Raw genomic sequence first — 19691 nt, forward strand, 5'->3', positions numbered from 1 at the left:
TTCCACCCTGAGGATCCGGGAGGAGCTGGCCAGCGGGGCCTACCTGTGGGAGCCTGCCTGCGGTGGCGCAGGAGCAGTGTGCTCTGGGTGTGGGAGCCACGCTCCCTGCACCCTGGCCAGTCCTGGGACCTTTCATCCGCTGTCTCTTCTTTCTCTCCGCCTGCCCTTCCCACGGACTCCAGTTACTTAAAGTCGCCGGCAGAGAGGGAAACCTCATCGCCATCTTCCACGAAGAGCACAGCAGAGTTCTGCAGCAGCTCCAGGTTTTCACCTTCTTCCCAGAGTCGCTTCCGGCTGCCAGGAAGCCGTTTGAGAGGAAAACCGTGGACCGCCAGTCGGCCCGGAAGCCGCTCCTGGGCCTGGTGAGTGGAGGGCTGGCGAGGGCACAGGTGGAGAGCGGCAACTCCGGCGGGGGTGGGGTCCGGGCCGTGCTAGCCGGGACTTCCTCTTGTCTCTGAGGCCTGGCCGTTACACTTCCATCATCGGGTTATTAAAAGGTTCAAATGAGATCATATATGGAAAGCACTTGGAAATGCCTAGCACGTAGTGAGCACTGTACAAATAAGCTGTCTTGTTATTATTGATGGACCCAGCTCCGTGTACAGATTAGTGATGTAATAGGAGTTCAAACATAGTGCAGAATAAAGGTCCTCGAGCTCTCTCCTCTGTCACGGGCTCCTTCCTTCATTCTTCCAGAACATCACTGCTGGTCCTAGCTCGTGACCACCTATAATTTTTTTCATACTCAGTATGTATTTCAAAATGCCCTCTGAAAAGCACTCTAGGATCTTAGTCTATACAGTGAATGGAGTTTGTAAAGGGTTAATATTAATACTTTGATCAATTAATTAAGGAAACGGATTTAAGGGTATGTTAATTCTGCCAGGCTTCTCTGTGTTTGATCATGTATTGGAAAAGGTAATTATCTGATACACTGCCAAACTGTTAGCAGCTGACCACTTTTTTACCTGGAGTTATACTCCTTCAGAACTCAGTTTTTCCATATTTTGAAAAGTAGGGTAAAATACACCAGATTACATGGGATCATAATCTAAAAGATTACTGATCTGTCTCTGTTTACAACATTTTGCCCCATATAATCTCATAGACATTAATTTACCTTAAAAGGGGGAATCAAATTTATTATTACCTTTGCTTTTTCTTTCTTTTTTTTTTTTTAAGTTTATTTATTTATTTTCAGAGAGAGAAAGAGCAGGGTAGGGGCAGGAAGAGGGAGGGAGAGAGAGAATCCAAAGCAGGCTCTGTGCTGACACTGTGGGCGTGGAGCCCAATGCGGGTTGAACCTACAAACCTTGAGATCAGGACCTGAGCTGAAATCAAGAGTCTGTCACTTAACCAACTGAGCCACCCAGATGTCCCTACTTTTGTTTTTTTCTAATTTTTATGAATAGTAATTGTTTTTACAGATGGGGAATTCAAGATGAGGAAAGCCTCAGTTGTTCAGATTCATACAGCAAAATACAAGAAGTCCTTGTCATACTCCTTAGATATTTTGACTCTTCAGGTGGCACCTTTTTTTTTTTTGGTTAAGATTTTATTTTTAAGTAATCTCTATGCTTAGCATGGGGCTTGAAGTCACAACTCTGAGGTCAGGAGTCGCATGCTGTACTGACTGAGCCAGCCAGGCTCCCCAAGTGGCACTTAAATCACATTTTTTTGTCACAAGATAAACAGATGTAGAACTAAGTCTGTTCATTTTTCCTAAGAGCCACAAAGGCACTAAGCCATGATCTATGAGAATATGATTTTTACCCAGCCACACAGACTGACTCAGGCACAAAAACATCCGATGGGAGTAGCGAGTGGCTGGCCGTCACTGCCCCCATTTCTGAGACTTAGCTTGTGAGTCAGCTAATATGGCTGCTGGGATGATGGCCAGGGAGGGCTTTTGTTGATCATATCTCTTGTGTTACCTTTCAAGCCAAGTTACATGCTACAGTCGGAAGAACTTCGGGCCTCCCTTCTGGCAAGGTATCCCCCTGAAAAACTCTTCCAAGCAGAACGGAACTTCAATGCCGCTCAAGACTTAGATGTCTCACTTCTGGAAGGTGACCTGGTGGGCGTGATCAAAAAGAAGGACCCCATGGGCAGTCAGAACCGCTGGCTGATTGACAATGGAGGTAAGAGTGTTAGACCTCAGATTACAGTAACTCTAAATGAGGAACAAGTTATTTTTGACCATACCCGAATCTTATCTTGGCCAGAAGAAAATGTGAGAGTATTTGATTAAGGGAGAAAAATAACCTTACAAGTTCTGTCCATCTTTTGAGTGTGTAAGGCCCAAGTCATTACTGAAACAAAACCTTTCTTTGTTTTTGTTTTTGTTTTTACAAATTCCAGAGGGGGGCTCCATTACTTACCTTGCAGGATCTCGCCATGTTTTACAGCTCTTCTGGGTGGTGCTTACGGCCCACCGGTTCTGAGCCCTCTCAGCCTGTTCTAAGCGAACCACAAAATAAGCTATCCTCTTCCAAGCTCTGTAAACGTGTTTTGTGAGTGTGTGAATTTAAACCTGTAGGAAAAGATTTTTTTGTTTGCCTTTTGAGTTTTTTGTTCCATAACAAACAGTTTTATCTCTTGACTAGGGAATGCCTTTAAATATTTTTTTGTGTGTTTAATTTTGAGAGCAAGAGAGACAGAGTGTGAGTGGGTGAGGGGCCGAGAGAGAGGGAGACACAGAATCCGAAGCAGGCTTCAGGCTCCGAGCTGTCAGCACAGAGCCCCGACGCAGGGCTCTAACTCACGAACTGTGAGATCATGACGTGAGCCCAACTCGGACACCCAACCAACTGAGCCACCCAGGCGCCCTGAAAATGGCTTTAAAAATAGCTTATAGTTTGTTTCTAGCAGGGGTGGTGGTGGGGCAGGGCTTGTAATAGAATTAAAGGAGAAATAAAAAGAGTAATACTGATCCATATCCTTTCTCCCCGATTCCACAAATCCAAAAGCTCTGAAAAACAAGAATTCATTTGCCAAAATCTTCCCTTATCTGAACTTATTTGATAGCAAAATCCAAACAAAGTGACGTGAGCCTATATATAATCATTATTCATCTCTTTTGATGCGAATAGTCATACATTTTAGAAACATGAATTGGTTTAATTATGAGGTGTTGACCCAGATACTGCTGGAGATGTCATAGACAGTATATGTACTTGAGTCCTTTTCCAAAATTCAAAAAGTCTGAATTCCAAAACACATCTGGCCCTCAACATTTTATTTTTCATCCTTGGGGCTTTTCTCTTCTCCATCCTGATGAGGGGTGGCAGGAAGCCCACAGTATTAGGATCAGCTGTTAGACCCTCTACCCCTCACCATCTGCCCCGGGGACCCCTCCCATCATTCAGCAGATGTAACAAGGGTGGCAGCAGTTTTCTTAGGTACAGAAAACACATTGAAGATGAGGACGGAGATGGCCCTTCCTCGCACAGAGGTGACATTCTCCAGGTCCCTGCCTTGACAGATACTTCTTTCTTAACATAAAAAATGTTTCTGTGGATCAGGGATTTCAATCTTTTATGTTTAAAAGTTTTAGCTGAGGACTTCCTTGCAGTAGGGATTTGGATCTGATTTGGGTTCACCAACTGGGTGCAGTCAGAGGAGACTTAAATTCAGAAATCCGTCCAGAAGGGAGAGTGTTGCATCTTCCTGATTCCAGATTCCTGCTGTGATTGAGGTAGAAGTTCTGCTCGTGAGCAGTTGTGCAGTGGGGTTTCGGGAGCCAGGCCCAGCCTAGCCCCTGATCCTTTAGACCTTCCAATAATTTTGTAAGCACCTGATCACTTGTATTAAAACTTTCTTCCCCGCGCCCCCGCCCCCCAAATAATAAAAGTTTTAGCCGAGGGCCCTCCCTGCCATCATCTTAGGCAATTTATTAAAGTGAACATGTGCTGTGCCTGTGTTGTGTATATACTAACTCCTATAAACCGCTTCCTACTTTAGACTCTTCTCACAGTATTTCCACCACGTTCCCAAACTAGAAGTGGGATTCAAGTGCTCCAGATGGAAAGAGAGCCGGAGGCCCTTCCTGAGGGGCTCTGTCACTATGAGGATGGTTTTTAAAATCCCTTTTTCTGTACTTGGTGTACCTGAACACATCCTTAGTTAAGTCTCTCCTAGTCTTTGTTTCCATGATGTAGATATCCTGTTAAATTCTCTTCATATGTTCATTCTCACACATGTGGTGATTTTTAATACTTTCCTCTTGAGTCTTCACGAGGGCTCCTGTCACTCACTGTTATGGGGTTGTAACGAGAACGCGCTGGCAGGCAGCCAGAGTTGCGTCTCCACCCACATCGGACCTGGGATTGAATGTCTCATCTTTTTTGTCCCTAGGCATCTTATTTTGTCCCTCACACTATTGACCTAGCTTTCTTTTCTTCTTTTAAAGTTTTATTTATTTGAAAGAGAGAGCATCTGTGCTGACAGCTCAGAGCCTGGATCCTCCTTCGGATTCTGTCTGTCTGTCTCTCTCTCTCTCTCTCTCTCTCTCTCTCTCTCTGCCCCTCTCCTCGTACTGTCTCTCTCAAAAACAAATAAAGATTAAAAAAAGCATGTGTGAGAGCGAGCTCTAGTCAGGGAGGGGCAGAGAGAGAGAGAATCCCAAGAGAATCCCAAGCAGGCTCCACGCTGGCAGTGTGGAGCCTTATTCGGGCAGGGCTTGATCTCACAAACCGCGAGATCATGACCTGAGCCGAAACCAAGAATCGGGTGCTTAACCCACCGAGCTACCCAGGCGCCTCTTGACCTAGCTTTTCAACCACAGTTTTTTCTCTGTTGACTCCGCCTGCTATCCCTTCCACTAAAAGCTCTTCATGTTGATTTTTCCTCCCTGTAGTCACCAAAGGCTTTGTGTACAGCTCCTTCCTGAAGCCCTACAACGCCCGCCGCAGCCACTCCGATGTCTCTGTTGGCAGCCACTCCTCCACCGAGTCGGAGCATAGCAGCTCCTCTCCCAGATTCCCACGGCAGAACAGCAGCAGCACCTTGACCGTCAACCCCAGCAGCATGGCTGTGTCCTTTACCTCAGGGTCTTGCCAGAAACAGCCTCAAGATGCACCGAAGGAAGTAGACCAAGAAACTCTCAGTGCATCCTTAAACTTGGGTTGCTCAGACAGCAGTCTTTCCAGGTGCCCTTCAGACCCAGACCCCAGCTCCCAGCCCAGGCCATGGGACTCTATGGAAGCAGTCAGAGACATTAACCAGCCTGCCCCTGCCCTCAGGAGCCACAGAAACTCCAGGCATCCAGAAATGGTAGGTTACTCCCTACCAGGGCGAAATGGGCAGGGAAAAGACCTCATAAAAGGATGTACAAGAACAACCCGGTCTCTGGAAGACAGAAGTGAAGAGCCAGAAAGCAGTGAGGCGGAAGGCAACCAGGTAAGCGCTCCCAGTCACCATGTGGAACAGGTGGCGGGAAGGCTGGAGGTGTGGGAGCGGGGATGTCCCAGGCACGCCCAGGGCCTGTGCGGGAGTCTGGGCTGAGCTCATGGGCGACTCTTAGAAAATCTGCTGTTTATCCCATCTACTTAGGTTTTTATTCAAATAGCTATTTTTTTCTTCCCATAGAATTTAGAAATAACATTCTGGCTCGGGTTCCGTTTTTCCCATTCTTTATGTAATGGCCTATTCTTGTCTTATGAATTTGAACATAGCTTTTGTATCTTGAATTTTTTTTATTTTTATTATTATTTTTTAAGATGAAATTTATTGTCAAATTGGTTTCCATACAACACCCAGCTCATCCCAAAAGGTGCCCTCCTCAATACCCATCACCCACCCTCCCCTCCCTCCCACCCCCCACCAACCCTCAGTTTGTTCTCAGTTTTCAAGAGTCCCTTATGCTTTGGCTCTCTCCCTCTCTAACCTTTTTGCATCTTGAATATCTTAAACCTACATATTTTAAAGTCATTTTCACATTCACAGCTGAGGAATCCCTGTCACCCACTTGTGGCTTTTGCTCACTCTTGCAGCGGGGAGTTTCTGTGTGTTTTATAACATCTGTCTGTGAGCTCATCTCCATCAGGGTTGCCTTTGTTTGAGAGACTCCGAGGTTACGGAGGTATTTGCTTCTGTCAAGCTTTGGATTCCAGAACCGATTTTCACACTGGATTCTCAGCCCAGTCTTTCTATTGCCACATTCCTCAGTGCTACAGATGAGCATAGGGCATGCCCATTTCTCTGGCAATTCTGTTACTACTCACTGCCCAGGACAGACATCTAAGGTCTGGGCTCCCAGTGGACAGTTTCTAGACATGTGGAAGGAGAAAATGGTCCTTTTTTAGATTCTGATTTTGTTTAAAGAGCTCACTTTGAACTTCATCAACTCCTGTCCAGGCCCTAAGACTCCTCAGGTGTGTTTTCATCCTCGTGCCCCTCAGGCCTCTTGGCTTCCCCTTCTGATCACTGAGTACCACCCATCTTCCATATTGACTGAAGGTTCCTTCTCCTCTTTAAGGCAACTCTGAAAGAGTAAAAGAATATGGATTTTGGTTTTCCTTGAATCTGCCCTGTTCATAATGGTAGCCACCAGCCTTGGGTAGTCATTTAAGTTTTAGTTAAAATTAAATAAAATTAAAACTTAAGCACCTCATGGGGCACCTGGGTGGCTCAATCAGTTAAGTGTCTGACTTTGGCTCAGGTCATGATCTCACAGTTCATGAGTTCGAGCCCCACACTGGACTCTGTGCTGATAGCTCAGGACCTGCTTTGGATTTTGTGTCCTGCCCCCCCCCCCCCCCCGCCACTTATGCTCTCTCGCTCTCTCTCGCTCTCTCAAAAATAAATAAATATTTTTTCAAAATCTCTTGAAAAAAAAAATTAAGCACCTCAGTCTTACTGGCCATAATACTTCAAGTGCTTGACAGCCACACGTGGCTAGAGGCTGCCATACTGGATGGTGCAGGAATCGCACAACCCCGCCACTGAAGGAAGTTCTGTTGGACAGTATTGCTCCAAGCGGTTTCCCGTTTCCTAACTCACTTTCTCTCCCTCCCCAGGTCTATTTTGCTGTCTATACCTTTAAGGCACGGAACCCAAATGAGCTGAGTGTGTCAGCCAATCAGAGACTCAAGATCCTGGAGTTTAAAGATGTTACAGGAAATACAGAGTGGTGGTTAGCCGAAGTTAACGGGAAGAAGGGCTATGTTCCATCCAATTATATCCGCAAAACTGAATACACCTGAGCCATTCTCCCTCCCGCTCAACCTTGCTGCCTTCACTTTCCTTCTGCTGAAGGGTTCTGGCGGCCCCCAAGAGGGCACCTGCTCCTGGGACACAGGCCCTGTCTACATTGCTTAACCATGGCACAGTGGGGCACAAGATGGGTCTTGTTCACCACCACTGGGTTGTGTCAATCTTGATGCTCACTAGACTTTCTAGGATTTGAAATGGACCCTAGGACTATGAAGGATTCAGTGACCATGAGAAGAGGCAAGTCGTGGGTCAGCCTTTGGGAATGAGAAGCCGCCAGCCGGAAAATCAGTATTATATGTACGCTGGAAGCTGTGCTACAGCATTAGATGTTGGCGCTGGTTACACCATACTGAGTTTGGGGTGGTCCTGTGCTCCACGAACAAATGACCAGAAATTGACTTGGGTGAAGAATTCTCCGGGAGCCCTTTTAGACTGTGCTTCTGCATGTGGCAAGGAGTTTGTTGAGGTTGTATCAAATCTGGTGTTTCAGAGCTTCAGTGTTCAGCACACACATTCACGCATACACACCCGCCCCTAATTCCTAAAAGTCCCTAAAACACTACCATCTGCAATCTTTTTCTTATTTATTTCAAACACTGCATTTCCAGATTGGCTCTGCAAAATTCAGTTGTTTTCTCTTTTTAAAAAATATTTACGGTCTGTATTTCCCTTCGATCTTTATCTGGAAGGTTCTCTTCCCTTTTAGGTGTATAGCCACCTATACTTTCGGACAGCCACCTCTGCTTTATCGAGTCCATGTGTGATCTCTCCTAGCCCTTCACCTGCAATCCAATAACTGATAGATTTTCTTAGGAGAACAGGCTCAGAGCTCCAGCAACCCCATGAAAAGGATTCGTTCCACGGGGAGCTGAAAGCAGTCTGGCTTTGTGGAAGACCAGATGCCTTTCTCCTTCTTCCACACCTACTACCCACAGAGGCAGAAAGCATAGCACACGTGTCTTATATGAATTAGGATAAGCAGTCCCAGAGGTAGCTTATCCTAGACTTGGAAATAAGCATTCTCTGTTTCACCACTACCCTCCGTGCTTCAGAGACCGTAGTCTAAGCCAAACAGATTCTAAAGTGCCTGATCGTACCTCCCTTTGGCCTCAGGAAACTATTTGCTAATCCTTACAGAAAGAATCTCCCCCTAAAAGTTCTATTTGAGGAGGGCTCTTATTCTTAAGGTCTGCCTCAGATATGGAGCCTACCTTGAAACAAGAAACTATGAATTCTGTCTTAAGGGAATGAAGAACACCTCCAGCCCCTGCTCATCCAAGTGCACCTTTGGCCTTAAAATCCTATGAATTGGGAGACACTTGTGGACCCCTTAGCTCTGTGTGTCTGTGGGTTGGTCTGAAGGCAGCAATGCGAGTCTCTTGTGAATAGTGTTTATATTTAGAGATGTTTATATTTAAGTAGTTATTTTATAAATAAAAGCATTTCTAAGGGCCATGAGTGTGTTTTCTTGATTTCCCTCCATGTTTAGCTTGAGCCTAGTCAGATTTCGGAGGGTACCTCTGTGACAATTCAAAATGATGTCTAGATTCTGGAAAATGGGAGGCTAACTGAAGAAATCCAAGTCAAAAACTCATTTTGTCAAATATAATTTGAACAGAATGATTGTACCCTCAAGACCCCCATGCTACAGGCAATTGCCTGTTTGTTTTAAGCGTGTTTATCCTAGCAGAATGGAAGAGCTGAAGTCTCTAAACTGGAAGCCCTACAAGGTAAGTGTTTTCCTGATATTACAGAAGTGGAAGCCGGTGCACTAGTGGTTAAGTAACAAGGCTTGGAGTAGCAGCCGGACGGGGCTGGGGACGGGAGGCGGAGGATGATGTGTGGGTGACTGTGAAGCAATTGTCGGATATTGTTTTGTTTTTTTTTAACGTTTATTTACTTTTGAGACAGAGACAGAGCATGAACAGGGGAGGGTCAGAGAGAGAGAGGGAGACACAGAATCTGAAACAGGCTCCAGGCTCTGAGCTGTGAGCACAGAGCCCGACGCGGGGCTCGAACTCATGAGCCGTGAGATAATGACCTGAGCCGAAGTCGGACGCTTAATCGACTGACCACCCAGGAGCCCCGATTGTCTGATATTGTTAAGGGATAGAAAACATGATTGAATAGGTAGACTCTGTGGTACAGAAACTTACAGATGAACTAGGCCAACTCTTATTTTATGAACTAGGAAAATGAGATCTAATGACATTGTGACTTCCCCAAGTCACACATCAAGTTTTTGATGAATCCTGAATTTAAACTTGAGTTCTCTAGCTGAGTTTTTACACCTTGTTCTGGAGCCAGACTGTCTGGCTTGAGACACTTAAGAGCTGTGTGACCTTGGCAACTTACCCAACCCATGCTTCAGCTCCCACCTCTAAAGTAGATGGTAACACTAGCCACCTCATGGGTTGTTGTAAGGATTGAATGAGTTGGAACATGGAGAGTGCTAGAACACTGCCTGATACATAGTGATAAATCGGAGAGCCTTGAGGTCCAAGTCAAGGAATTTAGATTTGATGAGTCTGGTAATAAAGAAACTCTTGGAAGTTCTTAAATAGATTGCCTGTTTTAGGAAAGCTAAATGTTACAAGATGATTGGGAGGGACTACAGATCAAAGGCAAGAAAATCTAATAGGAAAAAAAGTTAACTGCTTCGGATATAAGAATGCTTGAGAGTGGGAAAAAAGCATCCTATAAAGAATATGAAATTAAAGAAATGATGGAATCACTGGCAAAGAGGAGGTCATTGGCATGGGGACGGGTTTCTGAAAATGTGTCTTTTGTTTTAAACACTAGATGTCTGCTTGTCTTGCTTCTGCAAGTGTGGCTGTCAGCCCAGTGGCATCACCGTCACTAACCTGGGAGCTGCTGGAAATGCAGGCCCCACGTGATTTGTGCACACATCCAAGTTTGAGAACCATCTGTCAAGGCAATTTTTGTAAATGGGCTTTTCTGCTGTCAGAAAAGTAAGAGTTACAGAAACCACGGAAGGAAAGGGTGTCAGATGTTTCAGACACAACAGAAGGAAATGTCATTGAGGAAAATCTCTCGATCCGGTTTGCCTACTTGCTTCCTCTCATGAATTTTCTCCCTTTCCTGTCTGGAAGTAGCTCTTCAGTTGTGCTTTCATCCAAAAGTCCTAGGAGAATGGAGAAGTGGTGGGAATTGCCATCTCTAAAGTCTCGATTTCTGGCCTTCCTCTCAAAATTATTGTGGGAACCAAATAAGATGACGTGTGTAAATTTTTGTGCACTGAGCTCTAGGAGTAGTACGTGGTTCTAATAAGGATTGAATTTTGTGTCACTCTGTTTTAATTAGTTGTGCAGCTGGGACTCTGTTTATGTGGGTTTTGTTTCAGGGTCAGGAATACAAACAGGCCCTAGAAGGACACAGATGCTTCACTTGCAGAACCTTAGAGCCCGAGGACCAAGAAACTTCAAGATGTATACGCATCATTCTAAATCACCGTACAGGTCAGGATTTTAAACTTTTCTATATGTTAATATGTTGCATTGATGAAGATTTTACTCTTATGTCTTTCTTAGGTACAGAAGAACCCTTGCTGTATCTCACTCAGCCCACTGAAACTTTCCATGCGAGTATTACTGAAGATCGATATTAGTATTTTGCATGTATCAAGAAGGGAGTGTTCAACAACAAATTGAACAACAACAAGTTCAACAACAAATTGCAAGCTATTCCCTCACCCCACTCAGGGGTGACCCTCCAAGAAAAGGGAGCCAGTGTAGTGTTTTCCCAGAGGTAAGTTCTGGTGGTGTGGTGAGAGGGAGCAAGCATTCTGGTCTGGGCGGCGGCAGGGTGTTCATTCCGGAGACGTTGGGAGCCGGCCGATGCATGGGACTCCACTGCAGATCGGGGGTGGGTGGGGGGAGGTCTGCAGGCCTCAACCATGTCACAAGTCACTGCCCGTGTACCACCATGCCAGTTGTCCCCTGAGACACCCAAGAGGAGTCAAGCTCCAAACCTTTCCCATAGCCACTCCTCAGGTCCAGGATCAGGGAAGCTGAGAGAGACTGCTGATGTGTCACAGCCGCCTCTTATGGAGCCACCATGACTCACTTTAACAAAGGACCTTCCCACAACCTCTCCGCTGAGGTCAAGAAAAGATTACCTCCAAAAATGATGATGCTGAATAAGATGCTGGCAGTTTGCCAGAAGAGGGACAGGTATGAGCACTGAAACCCGTTTTTAGCAGGGCTGAAAAGATGGTGTAGTCGTCTGCAAACTCAAACGGGATTCACTGAAGATCAATGAATTGTCATTAAGCCAACTTCAGTTGGAGAATATTGGCAATTTCATCAGAGCTACTTGGACTTATCGTATTGTATTGGTTTCCTATTGCTGCTATAACAAATTACCACAGTTTGTGGCCTAAAACAACACAAATTTCTTATAATTCCGGAGGTCAGAAGTGTAAAATCAGTCTCACTCACTCAGCTAGACAGTGTCGGTAGGGCCAGTTCCTTCTGGAGGTTCCAAGGGAGAATCTGTTTCCCTGCCTTTTCCAGCTTCTAGAAGCTGCCTGCATTGGCTTATGTTCCCTTTCTCCATCATTAAAGCCAGCAGCATAGCGTCTTCCAATGTCTCTGCCCTCACCCCATCTTCATTCTGTGGTCCTCCTGCCTCTCTTCTGGGGATCCTTTTTACATTGGGCCCATCTGGATAAGGTCATCTCAATATCCTTAATCCCATCTGCAAAGTCCCTTTTGATATGTAAGGTAAATAAATCCTCATGGGTTTTGAGGATTAGGATGTGCACATCTTTAGGGACCGTTATTTCTGTCTACTGCAGTTATGAAATCACATGCCATTTTTGAGGCAAATTCTCTTTTTGCGAACGGAAGCATGATCCAATTCAGGCTACCCTGGTGATTCTGCAATAGGGGTCAGCAAACCTTTTCTGTACAAGGCCAGACAGTGAATATTCTAGGCTTTGTAGGCCATACAGTCTGTCACAACTCCTCAACTCTGCCACTGTAACCCAAGAGTAGGCATAGATAATACAAAAACAAGTGAGCATGGTGGTTCTGATAAATCTTCATTTACAGAAACAGCCAGATTTGGCCCTTGAGCCATACCCCTACTTTAAATCTGGCTTAAACAAAAGGATTTGGGTCAACCATTAACATTGAAGGTAAGTATGCAGGAAAATTAGACCTTTTGATGAGGAAAATGAAAAGCTAGCAAAAGTGTAATTGGTTTATAGACTGGAAATACAGTATCAGCCAGGCAGATATCTATGAGGCTAGGAGGCGTCTCTATGATACCAGAATGTTAAACCTTAACATCACGATTTTCCTGCATATAGATGCAAACAACAAAAGAGCCAGCAGGGAAGGGTGTTAGCACCAGGTGTTGGGAAAGAAATCTGTGTCTAGAGGTACAACCAGTGGATAACTCGACAATCTCTATAGATGGATTCCAACAAAGTTGTTTCCTAGAGAAGAGTGAGTGGCTGTGGGCTTATGCAGCAAACGTCCCAAAGACCGTTGCTCCAGCAGAACCAATCATTCATAGTGGAAACCAAGGAGAGGGTAGGTGGACCTGAAATCCATGACAGTGGTTATCAGGAAGAATAGCCAGAGGCTGTCACGGTGAGGACCAAGGTGACTAACCAATATGGCGACCAAGGCCTTGATTGTTAGAGTTGAAGAAAGGAGCTCTTACATTAGTTCATTGTTTAGGTTCAGTAAGAACAAAACTAGTCCTAAGTAATTTTTCTTTTCTTCCAGAAACTTTGTTTTTCTGTTCATTTTACTTAAAAGGAATTCTGCCTTACACACACCCCTTTTTTTCTTTTTTCTACTTCTTCCCTAACTAGTTGATTTTTACATTGCATAGTTAAATTGTATAGCATAATCTATTTCCTGCCTATGAAGTAAAAAGGAATGCTATGGAAATGGAATGCTTCTTGCAGCCAATTCTTTTATGCATTTTTACGATCTTTTACTTTAATATCTTTAAATATCATAAAGCCCTTTTTTATTCCAGTATAGTTTACAGTATTATAATTTCAAGTGTACATTATAGTGATTCAATAATTCTGTACATTACTCAGTGCTCATCATGATAAGTGTACTCTTTAATCTCCTTCACCTATTTCACCCATCCCCCCACCCCCTTCCCCTTTGGTAACCATCAGTTTATTCTCTATAGTTCAGGGTCTGTTTCTTGTTTTGTATCTTTTTTGCTTTGTTCATTTGTTTCTTAAATACCATGTATGAGTGAAATCATATGGTATTTATCTATCTCTGACTGACTTATTTCACTTAGCTTTATATCTGTCCATCCATATTGCAAATGGTAAGATTTCATTCTTTTTTATGGCTGAGTATATTCTAGTGTGTGTGTGTGTGTGTGTGTATCACATCTTCATCAGTCAATGGACACTTGTGCTGCTTCTGTAATTTGGCTATTGTAAATAATGTGACAATAAATATAGGGGTGCATATGTCACTTTGAATTAGTGTTTTTGTATTTTTTTGAGTAATACCCAGTAGTGGAATTACTGGATCGTGTGATAATAATTTTAATTTTTTGAGAAACCTCCATACTGTTTTCCACAGTGGGTGCACCAGTTTGTTGTTTCTTGTGTTTTTGATTTTAGCCATTCTAACAGGTGTTAGGTGGATCTTGTGGTTTTGATTTGCATTTCCCCGATGATTGATACTGAGCATCTTTTCATGTATCTGTTCACCATATGTATGTCTTCTTTGGAGAAATGTCTATTCATGTCTTCTGCCCATTTTTAATTGGATTATTGGGTTTTCTTGATATTGAGTTGTAGAAGTTCTTTATATATTTTGGATACTAACCCACTATTATATGCAAATATCTTCTCCCATTCAGTAGGTTGTCTTTAATTTTGTTGATTTTTTGCTATGCAGAAGCTTTTTATTTTGGTGTAGTAGCAATAGTTTACAGTCTTTTTCTCTCTTGCCTCAGGAGACACATCTAGAAAAATTGTGCTATAGCAAGTGTCAGAGAAATTACTTCCTATGTTCTCTTCTAGGGTTGTTACGGTTTCAGGTCTCACATTTAGGTCTTTAATCCATTTTGAATTAATTTTGTATATGGTGTAAGTGAGTGGTTCAGTTTTCCTAACACCATTTGTTGAACAGACTTTTTCCCATTGTTTATTCTTTCCTCCTTTGTTGAAGATTAATTGAGCTTATAATCATGGGTTTATTTCTGGGCTGTCTATTCTGTTCCATTGATCTGTGTGTCTATTTTTGTGCCAGTACCATACCATTTGGATCACTACAGCTTTGTAGCAGATCTTGAAATCTGGGCTTATGATACCTCCAGTTTTGTTCTTTTTCAAGATTGCTTTGACTATTTAGGGTCTTTTGTGATTCTACACAAATTTTAGGATTAATTGTTCCAACTCTGTGAAAAATGCTATTGGTATTTTGATAGGGATTGTATTAAATCTATAGATTGCTTTTCGTAGCATGGAAATTTTTAACAGTATTTCTTCTTCCAGTCCATGAGCATGGAATCTTTTTCCATTTGTTTGTGTCATCTTTAGTTTATTTCATCAGTGTTTTATAGTGTACAGCATACAGGTCTTTTACATCCTTGGTTAAGTTGATTCCTAGGTATTTTATTTTTGGTGCAATTATAAATAGGATTGTTTTAATTTCTCTTTTCTGTGACTTCATTATTAGCGTATAGAAATGCAATAAAGGGGCGCCTGGGTGGCTCAGTCAGTTAAGCATCTGACTTCAGTTCAGGTCATAATCTCACAGTTCATGAGTTCGAGCCCCACATCCGGCTTTGTGCTGACAGCTCAGAGCCTGGAGTCTGCTTCGGATTCTGTGTCTCCTTCTCTCTCTGTCCCTTCCCTACTCATACTCTGTCTCTCTCTCTCAAAAATAAACAAAATTAAAAAGAAATGCAATAGATTTCTGTATATTGATTTTTGTATCCTTTAACCTTCCTGAATTCATTTATCAGTTCTAGTAGTGTTTTTGTGACGTCTTTATAGGATTTTCTATATATAGTATCATGTCATCTACAAGTAGTGAAAGTATTCCTTCTTCCTTACCAATTTGGATACCTTTTATTCCTTTTTCTTGTCTGATTGTTGGGGCTAGGATTTCCAGTACTATGTTGAATAAAAGTGGTAAGAGTGGACATCCTTATCTTCTTCCTGACCTTAAGGGAAAAGCCCTCAGTTTCCCCCCATTGAGTATGATGTTCGCTGTAGGTTTTTCATTCATTCATTCATTCATTCATTCATTCAAAGAGAGAGCATGAGCAGGGGAGGGGCAGAGGGACAGGGGGAGAGAATCTTAAGCAGGTTCCATGCCCAGTGCGGAGACCAACGAGGGACTTGATCTCACAACCATAAGATCATCACCTGAGCCAAAATCGGGAATTGGCCACTCGACCGAACAAACCACCCTGCTGTGGGATTTCCATATATGACCTTTATGTTGAGGTATGTTCCCTCTAACCTTACTTCGTTGAAGGTTTTTTTTTTTTTTTTATCATGAATGGATGTTTTACCTTTCAAATGTTTTTTCTCCATCTATTGAAATGATCCTATGGTTTTTATCCTTTTGTTGATGTGATGGATTGCATTGATTGATTTGCGAATATTGAATCCCTCTTGCGTCTCAGGAATAAATCTCATATGATTGTAGTGAATGATTTTTTGAATGTATTGCTGGATTTAGTTTGCTAATATTCTGTTGAGAATTTTTGCATCTACATTCATTAGAGGTTTTGGCCTGTATTTTTTTTTTTAATTTTTTTTTTAATGTTTATTTATTTTTTTTGACAGAGACAGAATGCAAGTGGGTTAGGGGCAGAGAGAGAGGGAGACACAGAAGCAGGCTCCAGGCTCTGAGCTGTCAGCACAGAGCCCGACGCGGGGCTCGAACTCACAGGCTGTGAGATCGTGACCTGAGCCGAAGTCGGACGCTCAACCGACTGAGCCACCCAGGCGTCCCCCGTATTTTTTATTATAATGTCTTTATGTGATTTTGGTATCAAGGTAATGCTGTCCTCATAGAATGAATTTAGAAGCTTTCCTTACTCTACTGTTTTTTGGAATAGTTTGAGAAGAATAGATATTAACCGTTCTTTAAATGTTTGGTAGAATTCACTCGTGAAGCCATCTGGTCCTGCACTTTTGTTTGTTGGGAGTTTTTTGATTACCAGCAATGAAACTGAATGAGTAATCAGTTTGTTCATATTTTCTCTTATTCAATTTTGGGAGGTCATATGTTCCTAGGAATTTATCCAGTTCTTCTAGGCTGTTCAGTTTGCTGGCATACAATTTTTCATAATGTTCTCTTGGAATCCTTTGTATTTCTGTGGTATCAGTTATTTCTCCTCTTTCATGTCTGATTTTGTTTGAACCTTTTTTTTTTAATCAAAATCTTATTGATCTTTTCAAAGAACCAGCTCCTGATTTCATTGATCTGTTCTATTGTATGGTTTGTTGTTTGGTTCTATATCATTTTTTTCTGCTCTGATCATTATTCCTTCCTTTCTTCTCTTGGAGTTTTGTTTGTTCTTTTTCTAGTTCCTTCAGGTGTTAGGCTAGGTTGTTTGAGATTTTTCTTAAAGTAGGCTTGTATTGCTAGAAACCTCCTTTTTCGAACAGTTTTTGCTGCATCCCAAAGATCTTGGACCATGGTTTTATTTTCATTTGTCTCCATGTATTTTTTTAATTTCCTCTTGGATTTCTTGCTTGACCCATTCATTGTTTAGTATCATGTTATTTAACTTCCATGTATTTGTGCTTCTTCCAGATTTTTTTCTTGTGGTTGATTTCCAGTTTCATAGTGTTGTGGTCAGAAAAGATGCCTGGTATGACTTTGAACTTTCTGAATTTGTTGAGACTTGTTTTGTGGCCTAATATGTGACCTATTCTGGAGAATGTTCCATGTGCACTTTGAGAAGACTGTGTGTTCTGTTTTAAGATGGAATGCTCTGAATATATCTTGTTAAATCCATCTGGCCCAGTTTCCTTGTTGATTTTTTGTTGGAGTGATCTGTCCATTGATTTAAGTGGGATGTTGAAGTCCCCTATTATTGTACTACTATCAATTACTTTATTATTTACTGCTTTATGTATTTGCTCCCATGTCCATATTGGATGCATAAATATTTATAATTTTTATATCCTCTTAGATTGTTCCCTTTATGGTTATCTTAAAATCTATTTTGTCCGATGTAAGTATTGCTAATTCAGCTTTCTTTTCATATCCATTTGCATGATAAATGCTTCCTTTTTTTTTTTTCTTCATATTTTTTGTTTGTTTTTGAGAGAGAGGGAGAGACAATCTGAAGCAGGCTCCAGGCTCTGAGCTGTCAGCACAGAGCCTGATGCAGGGCTTGAACTCACAAACTGTAAGATTATGACCAGAGCTGAAGTTGAATGCCCAACTGACTGAGACACCCAGGTGCCCCAACATAAAGCCTTTTAAAAAACAGTTTAGAGTCTACGTGGAAGACTCCACACTTATAGCTAAATAAGTTCTCTGCTTACTGTCAATGTTTATACAACAGTGTTTACTTAAAAGTTAGCAAAGTCATGATCAGTGTGCATTTGTGATTGAATGTGTTCTTGTCCTATGACCTAAATGGAACAAATTTCTTCAGGGAGTATTTCAAAAGGCATTTGTACAAAACTAGCCTGCAAAAAATTGAGGTTTGATTGGTACACTTAGTCTGTTTGTGCCAATGTATCATGTGGAGTTACTTTTCTTTCCCTGCTCCTGCATTGTTAGCACACATCTTTCCCATTGTGTTTATATAATTTCGAACATTGGAAAAAAATGTGTGTTCACTTGCTCTATTCTAGCTCCTGGAGATACACAAAAAAATAGTTACTGTTTTCAAGAGGCTCACAACTATGGAGACCCAAACAGAAAATTATCTGACAAAGTGATAAACACAGTGACCATAAATTAGCTGGAGAGTATTTTTAGTTGCAAACCACAGCCCCTAACTCTGGTAAACCTAAGCAGAAAGGGAGTTTTCACATGTCAGTAGGTAGCTCACTGACTCTCCGAGAGACGAAGAAAGCCAGATTGGAGTCTTTGAAGCCAGGAATGATGCTCAACCTCACTGGACCCTGGTGCTGGGACCCCTCCACTGCTACCTCTGGAGAATAGCTGTGCCTGCCACAATTGCCATCCCCATCGCCGGGACAGATTTCGAACAAAACAGAGGAGGTGCCCCACAGAGCTGAAACCCAGACTTCTGGGAGGGTGAGCTGCTCGTGTCTCCCAGGAGCATGAGGACACCGGTTCTGGGAGTACTAGACAAAGTGCAGTCGGTGCTGCCACCCGTATGGCCTGCCGCTGCAGACGCCATTGCTAGGGGTGCTGCTGATGGGAACAGAGCAAATAGGAAAAATCCCTTCCGCATCCCGACTTGTAGCTACTATTCTCTTACTGCAGGCACTTCCAGTCTCTGAGCATCTCACTCAACAGCTAAAATGAACAAATGAAGATATTTTATATAATTTCATCACTAAATGGAAGTCAAGAACGTACTGACCCCAAGATAATGTGACACAAAAAAATCCGGAAGATAAGGAAGGGTCAGAGCTTGGGGTGACTTCTGAAACCAGAGGACTTTGACCTTTGTTGGTAATACAAGATGCCAAAGCCCAGGACAGGAGGCCCTCTGATAAACCTGGACCCAACAGTGTACAAGTAAATGAGGAATAAACCCCATCATGCAGAAGGAGTCAACAAGGCAACGTGTCGGTCTCTAGCCTGACACTAGGTCAAGGGGAGGACTCTCCCTGCAGAATTGGTAAACCACATGTTGGTCCTTGTGCAGAATTGCAGTCTGAAGTCACACCAACTGTATGGTTTGAAGCCCCTAGTGGAGAATTGAATTCAAACTGGTTCTGGGTAATGCCCCCAAGTGACAGGCAGAAGCTTTCCCAGTTTTGTTTAGGAGAGCTCAGATTCCACTCAGTCCTCCAAGAATATCCACAGATAAAATGACCAGCTTACAGTCAAAATTCACAAGGCATACAAGGAAATGAAGCATCATGAATAAGAGCCAGCAGAAACCTCATACTGAAACCTTACTAGTAACCAGAGAGAGATTAATAATTCATACTCATCAGTTTGACAAAAAGGGTTTTCAATTGGCATCACCTAGTGTATGCATGTAAACATGTGCATACTCCCCATACCTACATTATATCCTAAAGAAACTCTTACACACGTATCTCAGGAGTAATATACCAGAATGTTCCCAGCAGTATTGTTCATAACGGGAGGCGGAGGGAACCATAGAAAAAACCCTACTGACCAACATTAAAATGGATACACTGTTGGGGCACGTGGGTGGCTCAGTCAGTTAGGCGTCCAACTTTGGCTCAGGTCATGATCTGTTTGTGGGCTCAAGGCCCACATCAGGCTCTGTATGTCTCTCTCTCTCTGCCCCTCCCCTGCTCGTACTGTTTC

At 42.8% G+C, this 19691-nt stretch overlaps 2 protein-coding genes across 5 annotated transcripts in view; one reads left to right on the forward strand and one right to left on the reverse strand.

Moving 5' to 3' along the window:
- The window catches only part of DNMBP (dynamin binding protein), a 111788-nt gene extending 103120 nt beyond the window's left edge, over window positions 1–8668 (forward strand). For all 4 annotated transcript variants that reach the window (XM_078434721.2, XM_078434723.2, XM_078434724.2 and 1 more), the window contains 4 exons: window positions 183–362; window positions 1943–2141; window positions 4859–5400; window positions 7020–8668. In XM_078434721.2, the coding sequence (XP_078290847.2) occupies window positions 183–362; window positions 1943–2141; window positions 4859–5400; window positions 7020–7205 (1107 nt within the window). In that variant the 3' untranslated portion in view covers window positions 7206–8668. The remainder of the gene's footprint in view (window positions 1–182; window positions 363–1942; window positions 2142–4858; window positions 5401–7019) is intronic.
- Window positions 8669–12677: 4009 nt separating this feature from the next.
- ABCC2 (ATP binding cassette subfamily C member 2) overlaps window positions 12678–19691 on the reverse strand; it is a 72052-nt gene continuing 65038 nt past the window's right edge. Inside the window, exon 33 of the mRNA XM_078434726.2 lies at window positions 12678–12786. The gene's annotated coding sequence lies outside the window, so the exon portion shown is untranslated. The remainder of the gene's footprint in view (window positions 12787–19691) is intronic.

This window comes from Panthera onca, chromosome D2 (genome assembly GCF_046562875.1).
Source record: "Panthera onca isolate mPanOnc1 chromosome D2, mPanOnc1 haplotype 2, whole genome shotgun sequence".
Classification (NCBI taxonomy): domain Eukaryota; kingdom Metazoa; phylum Chordata; class Mammalia; order Carnivora; family Felidae; genus Panthera; species Panthera onca.